Source organism: Setaria viridis, chromosome 4 (genome assembly GCF_005286985.2).
Source record: "Setaria viridis chromosome 4, Setaria_viridis_v4.0, whole genome shotgun sequence".
Lineage (NCBI taxonomy): Eukaryota > Viridiplantae > Streptophyta > Magnoliopsida > Poales > Poaceae > Setaria > Setaria viridis.
This window is the reverse complement of record NC_048266.2, coordinates 4,568,475-4,592,316: the sequence shown is the minus strand read 5'-3', so window position 1 is coordinate 4,592,316 and position 23,842 is coordinate 4,568,475. Positions and strand designations below refer to the sequence as shown.

The 23,842-nt window shown below is 47.5% G+C and overlaps 4 protein-coding genes and 1 pseudogene across 5 annotated transcripts; 2 read left to right on the top strand and 3 right to left on the bottom strand.

The window, feature by feature from the left end:
- The first annotated feature begins 191 nt into the window (after positions 1-191).
- LOC117851788 (protein ANTAGONIST OF LIKE HETEROCHROMATIN PROTEIN 1-like) lies at positions 192-1,660 on the top strand. Its single transcript, XM_034733689.2, has one exon. The coding sequence runs from the start codon at positions 364-366 to the stop codon at positions 1,504-1,506; it is 1,143 nt and encodes a 380-aa protein (XP_034589580.2). The 5' UTR covers positions 192-363; the 3' UTR covers positions 1,507-1,660.
- Positions 1,661-1,759: 99 nt separating this feature from the next.
- On the bottom strand, positions 1,760-4,369 carry LOC117851784 (putative receptor protein kinase ZmPK1). Its single transcript, XM_034733683.2, has one exon. It carries the CDS (start codon positions 4,343-4,345, stop codon positions 1,973-1,975), a length of 2,373 nt encoding a protein of 790 aa, XP_034589574.1. The 5' UTR covers positions 4,346-4,369; the 3' UTR covers positions 1,760-1,972.
- Positions 4,370-5,491: 1,122 nt separating this feature from the next.
- Positions 5,492-13,742, bottom strand: LOC117853804 (putative receptor protein kinase ZmPK1; annotated as a pseudogene).
- Positions 13,743-13,878: 136 nt separating this feature from the next.
- Positions 13,879-15,511, top strand: LOC117851216 (caffeoyl-CoA O-methyltransferase 1). The gene is made up of 5 exons (XM_034732987.2): positions 13,879-14,203; positions 14,317-14,396; positions 14,473-14,617; positions 14,738-14,869; positions 14,986-15,511. Exons 1-5 carry the CDS (start codon positions 14,057-14,059, stop codon positions 15,277-15,279), a joined length of 798 nt encoding a protein of 265 aa, XP_034588878.1. The 5' UTR covers positions 13,879-14,056; the 3' UTR covers positions 15,280-15,511.
- Positions 15,512-16,942: 1,431 nt separating this feature from the next.
- Positions 16,943-21,462, bottom strand: LOC117854197 (F-box protein At5g67140). Of its 2 annotated transcripts, none has more exons than XM_034736501.2 (5): positions 21,113-21,462; positions 20,850-20,996; positions 20,609-20,744; positions 19,787-19,885; positions 16,943-17,473 (listed from the first exon to the last, which is right to left on the bottom strand). In XM_034736501.2, the coding sequence occupies exons 1-5, from the start codon at positions 21,445-21,447 to the stop codon at positions 17,273-17,275; spliced, it is 918 nt and encodes a 305-aa protein (XP_034592392.1). In that variant the 5' UTR covers positions 21,448-21,462; the 3' UTR covers positions 16,943-17,272. The 2 variants fall into 2 exon arrangements, with proteins under 2 accessions (XP_034592392.1, XP_034592393.1); XM_034736502.2 differs by having other exon boundaries at positions 20,609-20,735.
- Between the last annotated feature and the right edge of the window lie 2,380 nt (positions 21,463-23,842).

The following is a 23,842-nucleotide window of genomic DNA, read 5'->3' as shown; positions in this document are numbered from 1 at the left end:
CGCACCAAGCTGAACTTTCCACATAATATACTACTTTCACTAGAGATTTGCATGAACTTCCCATAAAACGGCAGAAACTCTCGACTCTGAAATCGAAATTTTACTTGGAGCACGAGAAAATTCTCAAAAGTCTCTACAGAAACCGATCGGTTTCAGGTAAAATCAAATGAAGCCGGCGCAAACGGTGGCTGAGCGCGACCGGTGCACGGCAGCGGCATCATCATCATCGGCGTCGCGTCACTGCGATCGCCTCCCCTCCGAAACGAAATCCCCCTCCCGTATTTCGCAACGCCGACGGCTCAACCACCGCCGCACCACCACCAGCAGCGCCATGCGCCCCCGCCCCCTCCCCCTCCCCCCTCCATGACGCCCCCGCCCCTCCTCCTCACCGCCCACTCCGCCGCCGCGCTCCTCCTCCTCCTCGGCCCCGACGCCGCCCGCGCGCGCAAGCGCAGGCGCCGCGGCGAGGCCGGCGGCGGCTCCGACTCGGACGCCGAGGCGGCCGACCCACCCGCGCCCCCGGAGCAGGAGCCTCCGCCACCGCCGTCGGCGCCCCTGTCCCTGCCGCTGCCGCCCACGAGCCCGGACCACTACCCGCTCGCGTTCCGGGTCTCGGCGCCCACCTTCAACTTCCTCTCAGGCCTCCTCGACCCGCTCCTCTCGCACCCCGCCCTCCCGCCGCCCCCGGTGCTCCTCGCGCTCGCGCTCGCGCGCCTCGCGTCGGGCCTGCCCTACCCGGCGCTCGCGGCGCTCTTCGGGGTGCCGCCCTCCGCCCCGCGCGCCGCCTCCCGCCGCCTCCGCCGCGTTCTTCTCGCCAACTTCCGCTTCTGGCTCGCCTTCCCCTCCGACCCGACCAGCGCCTACTCCGCGCCGCTCCCCTCCTGCCGCGGCGCGCTCTGCTGCGCGCGCTTCGCCGGCCCGACGGGCCCGCTCGCAGCGCAGCTCGTGGCGGGCGCCTCCTCCCGTGTCCTCTCCCTCGCCGCCGGCTTCCGCGGCGACCGCACGGACCTCGAGGTGCTCAGGCTGTCGTCTTTGTATCAGGAGGTCGAGCAGGGGAGGGTGCTTGAGCCCGCGCAGTATCTGGTTGGAGATGGGGGCAGGTACCCGCTGCTGCCCTGGCTCATGGTGCCGTTCCCGGGGCCGGTGGTGCCTGGCTCCCCAGAAGCAGCGTTCAACGCTGCGCACAGGGCAATGTGCTGCCCGGTGAGGCGTGCCGTCCGGAGCCTAATGGGGTGGGGAGCCATTGCTCGGCTCCACGAGGAGGAGAGCCCTCGTGCCGCTGTGGCGTGCATTGGGACGTGCGCGATGCTTCACAATGTGTTGCTGACTAGGGAGGATTACTCTGCATTGGCACCTGATGAGGCGGAGGCAGAGAGTGAAAGGGAAGTGCAGAGCCAGGGAGTTGGCACTGGTGCTGGATCAGAAGGAGTCGAGGTTGACGGGCGTGCATTGGTGTTGCGAAGTGCATTGGCAGCAACAATGAAGGACCTGCGTGCGCCTGACTAGCAATGGTGATTGTTCACAATTTCTGTCATTGTCGATTCTTTTTAATCGTATAGTTTGTGTAGTGGTGAATATTTCGATTCCATTTGGTTCGTCACTCTTCATTTTGTTGCTTGCTCAATAAATCAATAAAGAAATTAGACTATCACTTCACACATGTTACTAGCATTGGCATGTTTGTGTTAGATTTAACATTTTTCATTATGACTGTATGCACTCATCTTGTTGTTGAATCCAACTCCGAGCATTTCTTCACCATTTAACAGTGCAAGTGGGTGCATTTTATGTAGAACAAACTATCCAAATATATACACTGAAGGGAATACTATTACTCCTTGTTCTTTAGAGTTGCTCAAGACATGGCTTCTAGTAACAATTCTGTTCAACAGCACAATATTATTTACTTATCCACTCCCACAATGGGACATCAGCTAGCTAGACTAAAAGAAAAACTGCTACTTGTTCATCATTATTCCACTAGTGGAAGTAGAGATTCAAGGACCTGGCTCATGCTAGGTCGTTTGCTCCGCTCCTCTTCCACACATGACACCGCTATCTTTAACACCATGGCTGCTTGTAAGTAGTTGAATTTTCCATCCAGTCTGCAGTCAACAATCTCTAGGAGCCACGATTGATCTTTTCTCGTCAATTTCTCTCTAAGAACCTCAGCAAAGCATCGAATAGATATTTCCACCTGCTCCTCGCTCTCAACCGCCCAACTGGAAACCCGAACCCCTTTCACTAACTCGAGGAGCACTACACCATAGCTGTAAACATCGGCCTTTCCGGTGATTGGAAGATTTAGAGCCCACTCTGGAGCAATGTACCCTCTAGTACCATGCACCCTTGACAACATCTGAGCTCCTACTCCTCGATTTAGTAGTTTTACCAATCCAAAATCTGCAATTTTTGGCTCGAATTCTTCATCTAACAATATGTTCTCTGGTTCGACATCACAATGAACAATCCATTCATGGTGGAGGTAGGCAAGTCCTTTTGCTACCCCAAGAGCAATGTTGTACCTTTGACTCCACTGCAGCACAGAAATTAAGTTCTGAGAATCAAACAGAAATCTGTCTAATGAACCATTCTCAACAAACTCGGAAACCAAGAGCTTGTGAGTCTGCTCAGCACAAAACCCCCAAATTCTCACCAGATTCATATGATAAATTCGTCCGATTGTGCTGAGCTCAGATCTGAACTCTTGCTCTCCTTGCATCACATCGCGTAGCTTCTTCACTGCAACCTGCCTTTCATCCTCGAGGACTCCCTTGTAAACCGTTCCTGATGCACCACTTCCAAGCTCTTCCTGGAAACACTTCGTCGCCTTTTGTAACTCATTGTAGCTGAACCTTCGGAACTGGCTGGAAATTATCATGTATCCTTCGTCCCTAATCTCTCGCCTTCTCTCCCATTTGTAAAAGATCCAACACTCGACTATAATAAAAATCACTTCAATGACGAGCAGTGTCAATGCAGAAGATAGGAAGTATCCAAAGTTGAACCTGGAACCGCCACCCACAAACATTTGCAATGAGGGGTATGCTTCTTTTTCAGTAATTTTGCAAGCATGAGTTAGTCCAGCAGCCAATTCTGGCGAAGACAATGCTGCCTTTGGAACTTTCAGATAAATGTCGTTGTATGGATCTGGGAAGTTCCTTCCATTGAAAAGCAATACCTTTGGGTAACATTCACCTGTTCCCTTCCGGTAACCAAAAGCTTGGCAGTCAGTACTATTCAAGCATATATCCCTGCACATCCACCATGGTGCAAATTTTGAGTAGTTGAGGTCATAGCCCCACAAGTCCATGCCAGGAAACTTCCTAAATGAGAAGTCCTGGTTGGGCATGGTATTAGTTTTGCGCCTGCACCCTTTGCTCCAGTCACTTGGTTCAATCATCTCAAAACCTTCAAGGCAAGAGCATGACTCTTTCTCCGGTCTGTATCTGCAAAAGCTGTTTGCTCCGCACAATCCATGTATGTCGCAGAGTCGAGGAAATGCCATCCAAGAGACAGACCAATTGCCACTTGTTGTGTCTAGGCTATACAACCTAAGGTTACCATCATAGTCAAGAGTCAATCTCCTCATGATCTCATCACCAAGATCCGAAGCTTCAAATTCAAGTTGGTCACTTGCCACAAATTGGCCTGTCTGGTCAAGAACCCCATATCGGGTACTGTTATAAGTACTCCTACCAATATCCCATGGCAGTTGGAATGGATCTGGCCAATATATACTACTAGTCTCAGGACCATTGTAAATAAGAGTTAGAATATTGTTACTGGCGAAGTAGAAGGCATATAAGCCTGAATAGAGCAAACCCCTAGCAGAAGCAGATACCAACTTAGTATTTCGAGTCATTGGTTGCCATGGTAGAAGCGTATCAGTTGGTGAGTCGAAGCTCCTCCATAGGTGATGCCCATCTGTATCCATGACGACAAGGTTGCCGCTGCTAAGAAGCATTGCACGGTTGCTATGAGATGCAGTTGTGTTGGTGCTCCATACAACCGTGCCATTGTAGTCAAGAAGGGCCAAGGTCCCATCCTTCCGGAACATGAGCCTGGATCCTTTTCCATTAACCGGAGCATCACGGTTAGCCGTCCAGGCAACAGTCTTGTCAGTTGCCCAGGAGAACCAGATGGAGAAGGTGAATGCATTAGTAGCCACCTTGTAGAAGCCACAGGTGAAGGCACCATTGGGCGACACTAGGATGGTGGTGGTGTCATCCCCGGTGGAGACGGAGGAACCTCTAGCAAGGTAGCTCTGGTTGTTTGCTAGAGCAACATAGGACAACATGAGAAGAAACAAGATGAATATGGTGAAAATGCATCTCATGGCCATGGCTACTTCGTAATGATGCAGAAAGGAAGCTAATATGGGAGTACTTTATAGCATATGTGTAGATCAAGAGCCATAAGTAACCTGGCGGCTTCAGATGGCCTCTATTTGTGACTTTCTGCAGCATGTACGTGAGTACGGCTAGCAGGGAATGGGACCGATTGGTGAATAAGCTGCCGAGGACGGCGAGGCAGACGTAGGGATGTAGCAGACATTTGACTTTGTGATCTGAACTCCGTTCGATGGTGAATTGGTGATGGATCGGCTTGCCTTTCAAACTTGTTTTCGTATACAACTTTAATTTCTTCTGTTCCCCCCATACTTGTGTAGCCGCCACAGAGTACTTGTAATAACGCTTGCTTTTGCAAATCTTCTGGTACAGTGACCATCGGCATAGTGTATGTACAAGTTGTCTTCTTTTCTAAAAGTTCTGGCATATCTTGTTCTTCAGTCTACCTTGTCTTATTACGCCCTTTTCTAACAAAGAATTCCTGGTGCTGTGTAGTACATATAACATAAGAGTTACAGTGTACTGAACTAAGCCACTGCATAGACCATTACTTTCTTGCATAACCGTCTCGTCATCGATTAAGTAGCCAGCAGAGTCCGGACTCTTGTTTCCAATGCTGGCCGCCTAGGTATAACGATGTACGTTGAGTTGTACAAAAGAATGATCAGGTACTTGATCAACGCCACAGGGCGGCCTGTAAAGTTTTTCTTTTTAAGCAAACGGCCTGTAAAGAATGGTGCATCTGTGGATAGTGCTGGATATTTTTGATGTGTTGGGTTTGTAAGTTTGTTGCTTGTTCATCAGAAAGAAACTAGACTATAACTAGACGATACTGGTGTGCATCATTGATGCTTTACAGTATTTTTCAGTATATACTTGTATGCAATCTTGTACTCCCTCCGTTCCAAATTATAGATCGTTTTAGCTTTTTTTAAATTCATAGATATTATTATGCATCTAGATACAGTGTATGTTTAGGTGCATAATAATATCTATGAATCTAGAAAAGTCAAAACGACCTATAATTTGGAACGGAGGAAGTAGTAGTTGGTAGAATTCCTGCATTTCCAAAGGTACAATGTAAAAATGTATGTAGGAAAAAAAAGGTATCTGTAGACAATTAAATCAAGTGACATACTACTACCCTCTGAACCCCATATTAAGAACATTGGATCTTCAAAGGCTGCTCCACACCTATTACATAGGAATAATTAAGATAGTTCTCTAGATAATTTTCTCTATATATCTTACATAAGATTGGCACAAGACTCCCAGTAACATTTCTGGGCAACATCACACACATTATTTTCTCACACAGTAGCAAAGAGCTTGCTAGAGCAATAACAACTGGTACTCGAAATTACTCCATCAGTGAAAGCAGAGCTTCAACGACATGGCTCATGTTTGGTCGTCTTCTCCTCTCCTCTTCCACACACGACAGTGCTATCTTTACCATCATGGCTGCTTGTGAATAGTCGAATTCTCCACCCAATCTGCAATCCACAAACTCCAGGAGCCACGAGTGATCTTCGCTTGCCAATTTCTCTTTAAGAACCTCAGAAGAGCATCTCACAGCCATTTCCACCTCCATCTCGCCCTCCATCGCCTGACTTGAAACCCGCATCCCCTTCACTAACTCAAGAAGCACTACTCCGTAGCTGTAAACATCAGCCTTCCCGGTGATTGGAAGGTTTAGAGCCCATTCAGGTGCAATGTATCCTCTAGTCCCATGCACTCTTGACAACATTTGTGCTCTCGACCTAATAGTTTTACCAAGCCAAAATCCGCAATCTTGGGCTCAAAGTCTTCATCTAACAGTATGTTCTCTGGTTTGACATCGCAATGGATGATCCACTCAAGGCATTCATGGTGGAGATATGCCAATCCTTTTGCTACCCCAAGTGCAATTTTGTACCTTTGGGTCCATTTTAGCACAGGAGATGAGTTCTGATTATCAAACAGAACTCTATCTAAAGAACCATTCTTCACGAACTCAGTAATCAAAAGCCGGTTAGTCTTCTCAGCACAAAACCCCCAAATTCTCACCAGATTCATATGGTAAATTCTCCTAATGACACTAAGTTCGGACCTGAACTCTTGGTCTCCTTGGACTATATCATTTAGCTTCTTCACTGCGACGGTCCTTTCATCATCAAGCACTCCCTGCTCAGATCCTCCACTTCCAAGCTCTTCCTGGAAACACTTGGTCGCCTTCTGTAACTCCTTGTAACTAAACCTTCGAAACTGGCTAGAAATTATCATGTAGCCTTCGTCTGTGATCTCTGGTCTTCTCTCCCATTTGTAGACAATCCAACACCCAAATATGATTAAAGTCACTTCAATTACAAACAATGTCAATGCAGAAGATAGGAAGTAGTCGAACTTGAACTTTGAAGTGCCATCTTTGTACATTTGTGATGCAGGATAAGCTTCTTTTTCAGTAACCTCGCAAGCATGGTTTATTGTAGGGACCAACTTTTTTGAAGGAAGACCAGCCTTGGGTACTTTCAGATAGATATCAATATACGGTCTCGTGAAGTTCTTGCCATTGAGAAGCAAGACCTTTGGATAACATTGCCCCGTCCCCATCCGGTAACCAAAAGCTCGGCAATTTTCATTGCCCAGGCACATGTTCCTGCACGTCGAAAATGGCGACTTGCTTCTTATCGAGTAGATTGATCTTGACGATGAGGTCCTTCAAGCTCGCCCGATGATCTCGACAATCACCCCTACCTAGCGTGCTAGATGTCAATATTTTATTCCCAGCAACCTACCGAGGGGTATCCCGAGGTAGTAGATTGGTTGGTGGTGGATCGACGAACCTGGAACTCGAAGGTAAAAGCAAGGACACAAGACACGTATTTGTACAGGTTCGGACTGCTAGAGTAGCGCAATACTCTACATTCTGTTTTGGGTGTTGTATATTGTGCCCTGAGCTTTGGTGTTGTTTGGTGTTGAGGATTTGGTCCTCTGTTGTGGTTCTATGAGGTCTTCCCCTACCGATCTAGGGACCCCTTCCCTCCTTTATATACTCCAGGGGGTAGAGACCCCTGCCCTCCTTTATATACTCCAAGGGGCGGGATTACTAGTCGGTTACAAGGAGGAGTCCTAGTAGGATTACGAGGTATGAGTCCTAGTAGGATTACAGGGGAATCCTACTAGGATTCCGTCTTCTTCCTTCGTTATGGGTACTAGGGATCTATCCCCGACAGTATAGGTGGTGTACAGAAGTACTTTATCAATCCTGCCGGGACAGATCCTACTAGGATTCCGTCTTCTTCCTTCCTTACGGGTACTAGGGATCTATCCCCGACAGTATAGGTGGTGTACATAAGTGCTTTATCAATCCTGCCGGGACAGACAAGTCATGGCATGACGATTCCACCTGGCTACTCCACCGTTGGGTGGAGCAGATTTGTGATAGTAAATATGAAGGCCTAGAGCTCGACCTCCTGGGAGGTGAGAGGGAAAGGACACTAGGAGATGCATTTCATGGTATTATTCTATGGCGCAAACGTTACATCATCATCCCCGGTCAGGAGGCATCATTTCTTCCCATAGATCCCCCGCAGCCACCATCTCCTCAGAACTCAAGACCGTCATCTCCAGCACATCCACCTTCAGGACCGTCGTCACCACCAGGACCGTCGCATCCTGCTCGATCACCATCTCCAGCACCATCAAATCCTACAAGCGGGAGCGACGATGACCGAAACACCCCTCCTCGATCACCATCTGCAGCACCGAGAATAAAGTTTGGTGTGAGCAAGGAACCACGTGCAGCACCTCTCAAGAAGTCGCGACCACCGCCTTCCAAGCTAAGCCAGCCAAAGGCGAAAGAACTAAGGAAGAAAACAAAGAAGTCTGGACCTGTTAAGAAGCTAGTAGGCGATATGACTCCTGAGGAACTGGAGGAGGCATCGCAAGCAGGGAGTGGTTTGAAAGAAATCGCTGCAGAAAGAAAAGCGAAGGAGGTGGAGCCTAAGCCAGTAGATCCAAATAAATTAAAAAATTTTATTGGCATGAAAAAAAGAAGTCGAGAAGACGTTACTATCGAACTATGATCGTTCGTTAGTTAAGTCTTGGTAGAAGAAAAAACGAGGAGAGTCGTCGTCAGTCGTACTATCCCCAGCTTGGGTAATAGGATCAGCAAGCAGATCAAGAAGCTCAAAAAATAGCAGCTTTGCCTTTAGAACAACAAATCAAGGTCGTTAAGTTTATGGCAGACACGGATCTCTCGCTTGTTGAAGTTCTAGGGCAAGACAAACCGCCACCAACAGAAAAGACTTTACCTAAATGGCCCTTTGAGTTAGGCAAGCCTCTAGTCAGGCCTGAATTGGTACGAAAGCTCACAACTAAGTTGTATGAATTCCATTAGTGGTACATGGAGCAGTCGGCCAATGACAGGACCATGTTCGCTCTTCTTGTTAATCCGATTTATTTTTTCGGTGAAGGTGAGAAAATACTGTGGTTGGAATTTAAGGATATTTATGAAGTGTACCATCAAGATAACCTTAATGTCTCTCTTATCAGCACCTGGGTTCTGTAAGTGTGTTTATTAGATGTTAATTTTGGCTCAGCTTATTATTGTGTGTGTGTCGTCCCACTAATTTTATCTTCCATTTTATGTAGGATGCAAATTTAGAGGTGCTGCCAAGAATCCTACTTCAACGTTAGCTTCATGGACCCGACGTTTGTTAACCAAAAGCAGATACGGGATCAACCAAAGTCTGCATTGGACGCAATATACAAATTCTTGGAGCAACAGAATTAAAGCAATACATACTACTGCCTTACAACTTTAAGTAAGTGTGGGTACCATCTATTTTTATTTTCTTTTCCTTACCTAATTAATTAATGTTAGTTAGTTCTAATATGAACATTTATGTACACAGTTACCACTGGATTCTTCTTATAATTATAATTGATCAAAGCAATGTTATTATGTTTGATTCATTGAGAAAACCAAAGGACGAGTACCAAGACATGCAAGACATGCTTAACTTGTAATAATTATGGACCTTTATCTCTGTGCAAAAGTTTATTTCCTAAATTTTCAGCTAACATGTATCATATTCATTATTTTAATTCGCAGCACATGGAAACGATTTCGTAAGTATCACCGTGATGATTTCAAAGAAAAACTTACATTCGATATAACTTTTTCGGTATGTACGAAGTTTGCATATTTTGTATATTTTATAACATGAATATTTCATAACTTATTTTTTTCCACTAAAGTGCTTTGGACATGAATACGGGAATAATTTATGTGGATACTATGTCTGTGAGCACATACACCGTTTCACGAGGGACAATGTGCTATATTACGTGGATACTATGTTTGTGAGCACATACACCATTTCGCGAGGGACAATGTGCTATCAGAAAATAAACCTATTAATTATTAATTATTTTCTAGATTCTTTTATTTAATTATTGGTGTAACATTCATGTATTTCCAAATTACAGATGTGGCGGATTCACGAAGAACTCTTGGAGAAGGAAAGCCTTTTGGCAATCCAAGAAGCACTCATAGGATTTCTGGTGTACGAGGTGATAAATCCCAAAAGATAATTTTATTATGATGGACATTCAATAACTGAACCGAGCAACATCACGACGGGAGGATCCTAAAAATTACGAGGACAAATTATTGTATACATAGTACTTGTATTAATATTAGTTTGATGTATATAATATACTAAGAATATATATAGTAGTTATAATTAATATTAGGCATATACTATCATGAAATATATATACGACATGCATACAATACAAGCGTATACGTATTATGAAATATATGTACGATATGGATACAATACGAGCGTATACGTGTAAGAAGTGTATGCTAAGGATGTATACGTACGGGTATATATAAAATTGAGCAACACTTAGCATTAATATGGAAAATAATTCAGGATAAAAAGGAAAAAAGTGTTTAATCCCGGTTGGTAAAAAGAAAAAAATCTTTAGTCAGGGTAAATAGAGGGTCTTTAGTCCCGGGTGAGTGACCCAGGATTAAAGAGGGGAGCCTTTGGTCCTGCAAGATTAATCCCGATTGGATATTTAAGAGATATGATTCTCTCCAACCGGGACTAATGCTCACTTTCCACTGGTGTAAGCACATCCTATGCACTTCTGCAATGGCACTGACATGTTGTAGTTTAATTGATACCCCCAGAAATCTGTTCCAGGAAGATTTGTGAATGGGAATCCCGTGCTGGCTACGCTACTTGTCCTGTTCATGCACCCTTTGCTCCAGTCACTTGGTTCGGTCATTTCGAAGCCTTCGAGACAAGAACACTCAGGCCCCGGTCTGTATCTGCACACTGCTTACGCCGCAGAGGCCATATATTTCACAGAGCCGAGCAAATAACATCCCAGAGATGGACCAACTGCCCGTCGTCATGTCTAGACTGTACATCCTAAGGTTACCGTCGTAATCCAGAGCTAACCTCCTCATGATGCCATAATCAAGATCAGAGGCTTCAAATTTAAGTTGGTCACCAGCGACAAATGCACCTTTGCTGTCGAGACCACCGTGTTGGTTCCTGTTACCATTATTAGCCCATGATTGGTTGTGTGTAGGCCAATATTTGGTACTAATCTCATTTTTTTCTATTGTAGATAAGACTCAAGGTGTAGTTACTGTCAAAGTAAAAGGTGTAGAAGCCGGAATAGAGCAAACCCATGGCAGATGCAGAGACCAGCCGAGTATTCGTGGCCATCGACTGCGATGGCAGAAGTGTGTCCGTCGGCGAGTTGAAGCTACTCCAGAGACGATTACCACCTTGATCCATGATGACGAGGCTGGCGGTGTCGAGAAGCGCTGCGGTGTCAGCATGAATCGCGGTTTTGTTGGTGCTCCATACGGCCGTGCCATCGTAGTCGAGGAGATCTAAGCTCCCGGACTTCTGGAAGCCGTTGTTATTTGCTCGGATCTGTGAAATACATGGCCCTCTGCGGAGCGTCGCGGTTGGCCGTCCAGGCGACGGTCTTGTCGGCCGACCGGGAGAACCAGATGGAGAAGGTGAAGGCGTGGAGCTAAAGACGCCATGCAATGCAATGACTGACTGGCCTGGCCAGTGCTTCGGCCGGTCCATCACGGCAGTGCTGACACCGGGTACTGGTAATGATGGAGCACCTGTATCCATCAGCCTCGTCTTCTTTTACAACAGAAGGAGCATGTTCTGATCGGCGCTGGCCAATCTGCTGTTGTGCAATCACGAATTCACATTCGAGTCACAGCACGGTGGCGGCAACCAAACCAACCAAGGCCTTGGTTCACCCCCAAATCCCAACTTTAGCACTATGCAAAAAGAAATATCAAACTTACGGTACATGCATGGAGTACTGAATGTAGATGAAATCAAAAACTAATTGCACAGTTTGTTGTACTTTGCGAGACGAATCTTTTGAGCCTAATTAGTCAATATTTGGACAATAATTCACAAATACAAACGAAACACTACAGTATTGCTACAGTAATTTGGGCAGCCCAAAGTTAGGCAACTAAACAAGACACCCGGGGGCCTCGGCGCCGGTGGAGCTGCAGCTCTCGCGGGCGTGGCCTACGGCACCCAGTTTCTCCGCGCGCGGTCAGGTGGCCACGGTGCCGGCCGGGCTTCCCGACTCCTCTCTCGTCTTCCACATTGGCCCCGCGCGGCGCGTGGCTCGATCGCAGGCGGCAGCCCTTGTCTCTGCCCCCGCTCGCGCCGGCCACTTGTGACGTCTCCCGCGGCCGAAATGGCCAGAAGCCACCGTGCACCCGTCATCTATCGGGGGGAGGGCCTCCAGCACGCACGCCAGCTTCGGTTGCGGACACGGGCCTCCTACGCCGCACGCAACCGGCCGCCGGCTCGTTTGTCCGTTTCTTCCCCAGGCTGCAGCTGCTCGTGTGTCATGTCCCCTGCATGGCGTTGGCCGTTGGGTCAGGACGTCAGGTCCATGTTCTGATCGGCGGTGGCCAATCTGTTGTCCGATCTCAGCACGTACGGTGCACCAACCAATGCAACTTGCTTGCTCCTCGGGCCCCGGTCAGCCGGCCACGGCGGCGGCTGGGCCTCCCGATACTCCTCGGCGCCCTGGCCGCCTACGCCTACCCCTCTTCTTCTTCAGAGCTTGCCCGCCGCATTTGGCCCCGCGCGTGTGTGGCACGCAAAGCGGCAGCCCGTTGCCTGCTCCCGCTCGTGGGCCGTTTCGCAAACTGTACCCGGGCATTATTCTTTTTTTAAAAAAAAAACTGTACCCGGGCACGCGCGCGGTGGCCGCCTGACGTCTTCCGCGGCCGACACGACAACAACACAAGCCACGGCGCCTTTATCATGCGCAACCGGCCACCGGTTGGTTTGTCCGTTTCCTCCCCCCGGGCTGCTCGTGCCCATCCCCTACATAAAACAAAAAAAAAAATGGTGCGCTGGCTGAATGCACTGCTGCCGTGTTTTAGCTCCGCGAAACAACGGGTTCCGTACACACATTTCGTGGGGACTGATCGATGAAGCTCAGCTCAACAGTCAGGTGATGAATCGCCCTTCGAGACTGATTGGTTATCTACCAAACAAAATTGGCATGCCAAGGTTTTGGCAAGTCAAAAGCTGGCAAAAAACTTGCCAACATTTTGGTAAGTCAGATGTGAGACATTGGCAACATTTGGTAGCAAACCGAATGGTGGCCAAATAATTGGTATGCTAAAATTTTGGCATGCCCAAATCTTGGTAGCTAACCAATCGGGCTCTTCATCTCACTAATCCAGCCCAGAAATCGGCAGGGACGCAGCCCAATTTATTGGCCGGTGCAAGCAGCCGCAGAGGGCGCGGGTGCGTGCGACGCATATGCATTGCCGCTCGCTCCTCCACCTGCTCCTACCAGAAAAGTGGAGCCAGTCTCGACTCCAACAATGATTGATGCACGGAAAAGTATGGTGGGTTGGTGGGCGGACCGTCCCGTCCCCCACGGCAGGCGCCAATTGGGTGCTTCTTCCGCCGGGCCCCGCGACGACCAACGGATCATGCCCCGGTCCCGGTCTGGAAGAAGAGGAGGATGGATAGCAAGGCAAACCGCGAGGCCCCACCATCAAGGCCTCGCCGTCTCGGCGGGCGGCCAGCACCACCGGGCAGAGTCAGCCGCGCCCCTCTCCCACCAACCCTCCGCTCCCAACTGGACAGTGCCACATGCCCCCATGGCCATGGACGCGCAGCACCAGACCACCGGGCGAGCGGGGCACCCCGGCTGCCCGGGAACAGGAGCGAGAGCGAGGCCGTCCCCTCTGACCGGAACGCGCGGTTCCAGCGCCCGCCACCCACCCCACACGGCCGCACCCGCGCGCGCACGCCGCACTGAGCCGAGCCCCCGTCGTCCTCGTCCCCCTCCCCCCCCAACCCCCATGTCGCGGCCACCCCACGTCCCCACCTACCCACAACGACCGCTGGCGCGCCGGCCCCCCACGACTGCCTCACGTTCTCCCATCTCCTCTATCGACTAGCTAGCCCTACTGGTCATCGCGTCGCCTACCTGGCTCACCTCACCTCACATGCCCCGCCCAACCGCCACGCTGCTGCCGCGGCCGCGCGTTATATGACCCAGCCAGCCAGCCAGCCTCGTCCTGGCAGCCAAAGGCAAGGTTCGGTCAATCCAGCTACACCCCCTCTCGTACCCAGATCTCCCAGACCCGTTCAGCAGCCACTACCGTACCATCGGCAATGGCCAGCACGGCGGCCGAGGCGGCGAAGGCGGCGGAGCAGCCCGCGGCGGCGGAGCAGCAGCAGGCCAACGGCAACGGCGAGCAGAAGACGCGCCACTCCGAGGTGGGACACAAGAGCCTGCTCAAGAGCGATGACCTCTACCAGGTACCTGTCCATTCCCGAGCTCTCGCGCTCGCGCTCTAGATCTTCTTCCTCCTCCTCCTTTGCTGTGTGGTTCTGAGGAGCTGACTGATTCGGGATTTTTCCAAAATCCGCAGTACATCCTGGACACGAGCGTGTACCCGCGGGAGCCGGAGAACATGAAGGAGCTCCGCGAGATCACCGCCAAGCACCCCTGGTACGTATGTGTGCCTTTGGTCGATGCGAATCGAGCTTGGTCAGATCTGAAATTCGATGCCTTCCGCGTCCTGCAGGAACCTGATGACGACGTCGGCGGACGAGGGGCAGTTCCTCAACATGCTCATCAAGCTCATCGGCGCCAAGAAGACCATGGAGATCGGCGTCTACACCGGCTACTCCCTCCTCGCCACCGCGCTCGCCCTCCCCGAGGACGGCACGGTCAGTTCCTTTTGTTTCTTCCCAGATCTGCCTCCCTGTTCTGGGATTGCAGCAGCAGCAGCGGTCCGCTGATGGAAAAGAATGCTGATTTTTCTTTTCGGGTTCGACTTGGAATGGCAGATCTTGGCCATGGACATCAACCGCGAGAACTACGAGCTCGGCCTGCCCTGCATCGAGAAGGCCGGCGTCGCCCACAAGATCGACTTCCGCGAGGGCCCCGCGCTCCCCGTCCTCGACGACCTCATCGCCGACGTACGAAAAAAATGCTGCCCGATTCTCCTGTCCTTGACCTTGCCCGTCCAAAAATCGCGGCCGGCCCCTGACATCGAGCCTCGAATGATCCTGAATCCTCTGCTCCATGCTTTCAGGAGAAGAACCACGGCAGCTTCGACTTCGTCTTCGTGGACGCCGACAAGGACAACTACCTCAACTACCACGAGAGGCTGCTCAAGCTGGTGAAGCTGGGCGGCCTCATCGGCTACGACAACACGCTGTGGAACGGCTCCGTCGTGCTCCCCAACGACGCCCCCATGCGCAAGTACATCCGCTACTACCGCGACTTCGTGCTCGTCCTCAACAAGGCGCTCGCCGCCGACGAGCGCGTCGAGATCTGCCAGCTCCCCGTCGGCGACGGCGTCACCCTCTGCCGCCGCGTCAAGTGAGCGTTACTCGGCTGCCCCACCGGCCTACCCCGCACCGACGACGGCGCCGGCGCCGCCTCCCGACTCCAATCATAGGCGACGACGCGCAGCATTAATTATCCACCGTCTTTTTGGCTCTTCCTTTCTTGGCCCTGTAATCTATCTTCTTGGAAATTGTCACCATTTCATGCGTAAATGTCGAGATCATTATATTAATTTCCATATACGATGAAGATCCGATCCAGTGTTTTTATGCTTCGTTGTATACTAGCTTGACAACATACTTCGAATTGCTGACGAATTCAACGATGTCGATACTCTCCAACCGGAATTTGGCAAAAGTTCAGCGCTTCAGAGTTCAGACAATGGAAGTCGGTAACTTGGTCGAATCGAAGCTGGCATGCTGCCAAATTCGGCGCATTTTGCATTCATCCAGAGTTGTGGACTCCATTCTTGTTTGGTACGTGTGCTCTTTGAAATTTTACCCATAGCTGCCAAATTCGGTGCATTTTGCATTCATCCAGAGTTGTGGACTCCATTCTTGTTTGGTACGTGTGCTCTTTGAAATTTTACCCAGTCTGTCGATCACTCCACATTTTGACAGAGATGGCATCCAGTTGCTCGAGCGAGGAGTTCATCGACAGCGACAGCTGCGTGCAGATATTTGCTTGTAGCATCTATATGTAGAGCTGTAGCTTGCCGAACGACTTGATTGTGAACAGAACCTTCTCTGTCAGAGGACAGATAGTTGAGTGCCCATGTGGCCTGTGGCCATGTGCTGTTATGGATAGAACAAAAGGAAAAACCAATCATAATGCAGTTTGGCATGCCGATTCCAAATTTCTAAGTATTTTTTTTAAGTCGCAAGACCCAATGCCCCAAATTGCAAAAAGAAATCCTAGAGCAAACTTCATTAGTTGGGTTCCAGGAACTAACCACCGCATTAGGCCATGTTTAGTTGCCCAATTTTGGAGTGCCAAAATCACTGTGCTAGCACTGTAGCACACTGTAACGTTTCGTTTGTATTTGTGAATTATTATCCAAACATTGACTAATTAGGCTCAAAAGATTCGTCTCGCAAAGTACAACAAAACTGTGCAATTAGTTTTTAATTTCGTCTACATTTAGTACTCCATGCATGTACCGCAAGTTTGATATGATGGGGAATCTTCTTTTTGCATAGTGCCAAAGTTGGGATTTGGGGGTGAACTAAACAAGGTCTTAGTTGGGTTCCAGGAACTAACCACTGCCCCAAATTCCAAGTCTTGTAGACTTGCCATAGTTTGGCAAAGAACTAACCACTTTGTCAGTCAGGCAGCCATGTGAGGGGTAGCAGTTTTGTAGCAGCTTGATCATCACTTAATGGAAGTGGCGTGCAAGGAAATCAACCCATCAGAGAGTGGGTTCCAGGACAGTTAAGCAGGTTGCCGGAGTTGGGTTCGCGTCCTTGTCTCACTGGTGGGTGAATCATGCATGGTTTGGTGAGACGCTGCCATCCTGAAGCTCATCTTGGTGGAATATAGGTCTCCAAGTATGACTCTAGACGATCCATCTGCAACGATTTCCCTTTTTGTACGAAAAAAATAGACAAGATCCTAAAGGAGGTCGCTGAAGGTTTCTATCCACAAGCTAGCACCATGCAGTCTTATTTAACCATTTCTTTTTATCAGATCGCCCATCAAACTGAACATTAAGATTTATCTGAACTTTAACTTACTATATGGTTCATTAGTACATAGTCATGTATGCCCTTCCTCTCACAATCTGTACTTGTGGTGGTACCACTTATTCTGTGTAAAATCATGTACAGGTGTGAATGAATATACAAAAGATACAATTTTCAAATCAACACATCTTTTTTTTTTGGAGAGCAATAATCAGGACAACACGAAACAACAATTGATCCTTTATTTCATGGATCCCTTGTGATGATTCCTGCCATGAACAAGTAGTGATGGGCATGGGCTCATGGCGGGCTTTTGTAACAATCCTTGTCCATGGACGGCGGCATCAATCAAGAGACCTGCACCCCGGCGTTGAGGATCTGGGGGATGGACCTGATCCGCAGGGCGGGGCTGATGGAGAGCAGGCCCACGAAGCTCTCCGGCGGGACCCGCATGCCGCCCACGTTGATGCACTCCAGCCGCCGGCAATTGTTCACCAGCGCCACCAGCCCGGCCTCCGTCACGTGCCGGCAGCTCCACAGGATGATGCTCTGCACATGGAATGGAATGGAATGGAAGACACACCCCACCACACTGTCAGCAACTCAGCATGCAAGTCAACTGCATCTTTCAAGCACTTGTCAGCAACTCAGATTTCCATTTCAGGTGATCTGAACTTTGCAGATGGTTAACACGTTGCAAATTGTATGTTGTGACCAAGTTCATGCATGATATGTTTTGACCAAACCATTTTTATGCTGTGCAGTGTGCATAACAGTAAAACTAAATGCCACAGGTAAGTACTTTGGAATTTCTCTGTTTGGATTAGTTTGCTGGAAATAAATCTGCACAAATAGGAATATAGGATGGCCTGGCTGTATGTAATCACTGCTGCTTCCCAATGTAGTGTTCACTGTTCACTAAAGGATTCAGGAATATCAGCATATAGCTGCACAACGACTCTGGTCAAAGCTCTGAAAGCTAACTAACCCCCTCACAGCTGTAGGAAAAACTATTAGCAGCCTACGTTTATGTGATATAACAGACAGACAGCCAGGGATGTTCCGAAAGGCACCGCGCAGTATAAAACGGCAGCATCATGGGTTCGTGGTCAGGTACTGCACGCCAGATCCTGACAATAAAATCAGTATCTAGCTCCACTGGCCACCTCAATCTGCACGAGCACGACAAGCATCTGTCCAGCTGATGGCCGTGGCCCCCGGACTTAAGATAAATGCTGTTCTATGACAGGACCAAGGAACCAAGTCCATTGATTTGTTCCATGTTTTCCTTAGTGGAAAGCATAACTATATAAGTACCGTTTGTTGTCGCATCGAATGTTTAGATACTAATTAGAAATATTAAATATAGACTAATTATAAAACTAATTGTATAGATGGAGGCTAATTTGCGAGATGAATCTATTAAGCCTAATTAGTCCATGATTTGACAATGCGGTGCTATAGTAAACATGTACTAATGATCGATTAATTAGGCTTAATAGATTCGTCTTGGGAATTAGACTCCATTAGTTTTAGCTCATGCTTAATCCTCCTAATTAACCTCCGAATATTCGATGTGACATGAATTTTAGTCTGGACTAAAGATCCAAACACCCTCTAAGGCCAGTTTTAGTGGGGTGTCACGGAGGGTTTTATAGGCATTAAATTCTATGCCACATCAGCAGTTTTGCTGACTTGGCAACCTAATTATGAAAAGAGAGGAGAGAGGAGTTTCATCCCATGAAACCCACCTGGCACAGTTACCGAGTCTCATGAAACCCAATGAAATTTACACTGAGAATGTTATAGTTTCATTGCATGACACATTTGATCATAACTCTATGCAAAAATTAAATGTTATAGGCTGTCTATGAAACTGTGCAATGAGAGTAACAGTTTCATGACATGACAATCTTGGTAACAGTGCGATGAAACCATACACTGAGATTGGCCTCACGATCAGTAGTTTTCTCTTGAACACAGGAGAATTGTGTGAGTCATCGTGTTTCATTGCATTAAAGGAGTCGATTCCAGTTAGCGCCCAAACGGAAAGCTAATGCAGAGTGTAGTTGACCTCATTTTCTCTACCAAACAGAGTCTAGTGAACCTCACTTTCTCTACTAAACAGCAAATGTTGACAAGCATTTTCCGGGAAAGAAAGTGGATTTATGGGCATAGGGGCAGATGCACAAGCCTGTATCTCTGTGATTCTATCTTCATCAAAGAGATTGAGCTTAAATAAAAAAAATGTAACTACTAGTGCAGCAAGGATATATTCATGTATCCCTGTTAGGTAAAAAGACCAGACGACCTAGTTACTCTGATACTGAATTCCCCTCTTTGTGCTAAAGCAGTGGTGGGCTGGTGGTCTGAATAATTACAGCTTACTATATAGTGAAAAAACAATGTTTAGAAAACATACAAAAAGAACAGCAGACTCAAATTCCTGTATGCATATTCTGATCACATGAACGATGACAAAAGGAATTCTCAATTGCTACCTAGCATTATTTGTCACATAATTACGCATAATAAGTCCAAGCTATACTTAATCTGCTCCCAGCCAATGTACCACGGACCAAAATTGAATGGATCACTGTTCCGTGATAGGCCCAACAAACCAAGTTCATTAATTTGTTCCAACCAAGTTCATTGATTTGTTCCACGTTTTTATTTTCCTCATTGTCTAGTTAATTCCAAAGTATCAGAATAATGTCATAATTCAAATATCTTCTACTAGAAGTATCTTCAAAGTTCAAACTACCGACTGGACTGTTCCTATACCCAATTTTCATAAGGTGCTTCGTCAGGTTCATAATTTGCAATACTGAAATAATTGAAGTTCATAAACGAGAGGCGCACCTTCAGATCTGTGCAGCTATTTGCAACTGCATTCAGGGACTCGTCTGTGATGAATGTCCCACCAATATTCAGGTGCTGAAGAGAATAAGCCCTTGAAACCTACAGGGGAGATTGAGAAAAGCGCAATTGTTATGAGGGCAAATAGCACCTAAAAAAAGTTCTTAGTGGTCTGAATCACCAAACTGCTAGCATTGCAGATATGAGTTCTATTTGCTTAAATAATCATAAAGATCATTCCGATTCTCGACATGCTGCAAAGTCTAATACACTGGTACATGACCTAGGAAAAACTGAAAGCAATTGATGCGCTAACCACAAGAAATCTGAAGGGACGTTTGACAAAAGCACATTTCTTATAATGGACATTAACACTGCAAGGACAAGCTTACTCAAGTTAACCAAATTGTCAACAATTTTTTTCTTGCAGATAGAGAGAGGTGAGTTCACCCCAGACATGGATCACTCTTCAAGTAACAACCTAATAGTCTACATGGTGACATGACCCAGAAAAGAATGAATAAAATTATAAGCAGATGATGAGAAAGCAAAACCAAACAAGTTACACAATTATAATTTGTAAAGCAACCCAACTTTTTCTTGAGCATAAGTCAACATCCTATCAAATAACATATATCAATCTCTACGCAAATTTAATGACCAAGAAAATTGATTCACGTACACTTGACAAAAAGATCAGGTTAATGAAAAATAGCAGAGACCATTTCGTTCAATTTTTTCTGTCAATGGGCAAGAGCTAATGACTTCAATCTGAATACTGACAAGAGGTCATCTACAAGCTAATCAGAAGATTCCCGTTCTCACCAGCTGAACAACGCCCTTATCTGTAATTCCAGCCAATCCCCAGAGCGATATGGACGTCAGCTTCCCGACGCAATCCGCGGTTGAAATCTTGATCAAGCCTTCGTCGGAGATTTGGCACCCCCAGCAGCTTCGTGAACTCCAAGAACGGGGAGACAGCGTTAGGAAAGGACTGATCGGTCGATCGAGGGAGAGGGAGAGATAGAACATAGAAGCGTAGGCGATATCGAGCCGGTGAACTCACATGTCGAGGTCGCGGAGGTTGACGGCGGCGCGAACGAGGCGCGCGGCGGTGTCGTCGCCGGTACGCTGCCCCGCGAAGCTCAGCCGCCGCCGCGACGCCAGCGACCGCTCCACCGCCCGGCGCCACCTCCGGCTCACTCCCCCCGCCCTGACGGCCACAACACATAGAAGCAGAACATAAGCAATTCGAGTCACGATCGACATGGCACATCAGCTAAGAAGCCGGGCAGAATCCATCGATCAGAGGAAGCGAGTGGTTCGTACATGGAGAGGTCGCGGAAGGAGGGGAGGAGGGAGAGGACGTGCGCGAGGAGGTCGGCGGGGAGCCGCTCGATGTCCCCCTCCGCCGCGCCGCCATCGCCGTCGCGCAGCTGCTGCTGCTGCTCCATCTCTCTCTCTCGCTCGACGCTCGGAGAAAGAAGCTGATCAGAAAGGCCTGCGGGGCGCGGGGGCTTCTTGTAGCGCCAGACGTCGCCACCGGCACGTGACGCCGATGCGTGCAGCGCGACGCGACGCGAGTGGACGCGGGCGCGGCGTGGAACTCGGCTGCGCCGGGGGCGCGTGGGGATGAGCCGATCATGTGGACACCCTCGCGCCATCCCGCTACATTTTTAAAGGGAAATCAGCCGGGGACGACGCCTCGAGATGCTACGTCCAACTGTTACGAAAAGCGCCCTGGATCAAACGAACCTGCGGTTGGGATGCTAGTGTTCTTGAAAAACGAAAAACTTAACAGCAGTTGACACGCAGTAGTACAATAAAAAGATGCAAACTGTGTGCAATAACAATTAGCACTATTGCACATCGGTATTGGTGCATACTTTTTTTTTAAGGAAAAGCTAAACCTCACACGTGTGATTTGAGGACGGTGCTCACTCGATTTTTTTGGCCGTTGGATGTGGATTTGGCGCTTCACGTTCTCCCAACACCATTGTTTTGCTTTGTCTCTCTGACTTGTGGGCCCGCGTCACTGTTTGTATTTGGAAAACGCGCCATTACTTATGTTTCTTTCTCGTCTCTTTCGCGTCTCTTCCGCTTCACCTTTAGTCGCTTCGTCTTTCTCCTCCCCGTTCCCGAGCCGCGACGATTCGAGGTGGAGCTAGGGTTTCGGCCGCCCCGGTGAGATTTCTACTCCGTCTACCCATTTCGCTCTAGTAGATGTGTTGTTTGATTGCGCCCCTCTCCCTGTGTTTCTGTTGTTTGCGTTGATTCGCTTTTTGTGTTGAGATTTTTTGGTCACACCCCTGGTGATTTGATGATTCTGCGTTGCAGTTTTTTGATTCTCCCCTAGGTTCATGGCGCGTTTGCTTAGTCATTTAGCTTCCAGTTGATATTGTTCCATTAGATGCGCGAATTTGATTTGATTGCTCGACTCCCACCGTTCCCAATCCTATGTGTTTTGGTATTTTTGGTCACGTACGATTTTGATGATATGTATTTTGTTTGTTTCTGATTCGTTCATCCTCGTTGAATCCTTGGCGCTGCGTGCCCTCCGTTAATCCTATGTGCTTTGTTTCATTTCCCCCTTCCATTGTTCGGTATTCTAGATCCAGGTGACGCGTAGCGATTCTAGGTTTCCGGTCGCCGCGGTGAGTTCTCGTTGTTGGATCTAGTTTCCTTGGTTGTTGTTGTTATGCTTCGGTTCATGGTTTTGTTTTTTCGATCCCCCTCTTGATTTTTGTTGTTCTGCTTTGATGTTTTATTTCATTTCTCCCCTCCACTGTTGTGTTTCCTAGATCCCAGCATCGAGTGGTGATTCTAGGCTTCCGACCACTATGGTGATTTCCCCCTCGTTGGATCGAGTTTATCCATTAGTTCCCTTGGTTGTTGTTGTTCTGCTTCGGTGCTTTAGTTTTTGTTTTCTCGATTCCCCCCTTTTCTATTCTATTGTTCTGTGATTTTTATCGCGGTGTTGATTTTGTCATCTATTTCGCCCTTAGGGTTCGTGGCATCCTTACCCTTTTGATCAACCCCCATCCTTTATGTTGTCGATTTAGTAGTTCTCGTGGGTTTTGATTTGTTTGTAGTTTCTATTTTTATTTGTTCTTATGTGATCTAGTTGCTCAGCTCATTCTAGGATTTGTTCTTATATTGTTTTGTATCCTCTGAACTATGATGCATATGTACATGTAAATTATGATTTGATAATGATTATTTTGATGTATCCATTTAATTATCCTTCTACTACTTGGTAGCATTTGAAATTTTGCTGCACCCTTAGTATAAGCTTATATGTTTATGAGTACAATTAATTGCTTAGTTTTCTATGCTTTAGTATTAAGCTTATATGTATCCGATTTGATTGTCTGCGCTCCCTCTGATTTCATTCTTTGTTGGCACATACCTATTTGATTTTGTCAAAATCCACTAGTTTCTTATGCTAATCTGAGTATCTCTTGTTCTGTGGAGTTCTAATTCAGTATGTGTGTTGTTTAACTTGGTGATTCGTTCGTAGCTGTGCACTATTTCCCTCTGTTTCAATCCTTTCGTTCAAATTTGTGTCCTATTTTAGCTTTGTCCTATTTAAATTCGCGTTATCCGGTAATATGCTGGTAATATCCTTTCGATGATCACTTGCTGTTAGTACGTATAATTTAGCTTCTCTATCTGAAAAAATCTCCGCTAGGGTTTGCTGCTTCGTTAATTTTCTAGGATTTATTAGGCTTGTCTGTACTTGATGATATCGTCCCTATCTGAAACTGTTTACTATGTTCAATTTCTTGATTATAGCTTGATGTATCTCTTTGATTATACTCATGAGATTCAATTTGGTTTCTATAGTGTTTTGTATCCTCTGAACTATGATGCATATGTACTTGTAAATTATGATTTGATAGTGATTATTTTGTTGCATCCATTTAATTATTAGCAATTGAAATACTATTTGCAATTGAAATTTTGTTGCACCCTTAGTATAAGCTTATATGTTTATTTGTTCTTATGTGATCTAGTTGCTTAGCTCATTCTAGGATTTGGCGGTGGTGGGATTGCCTG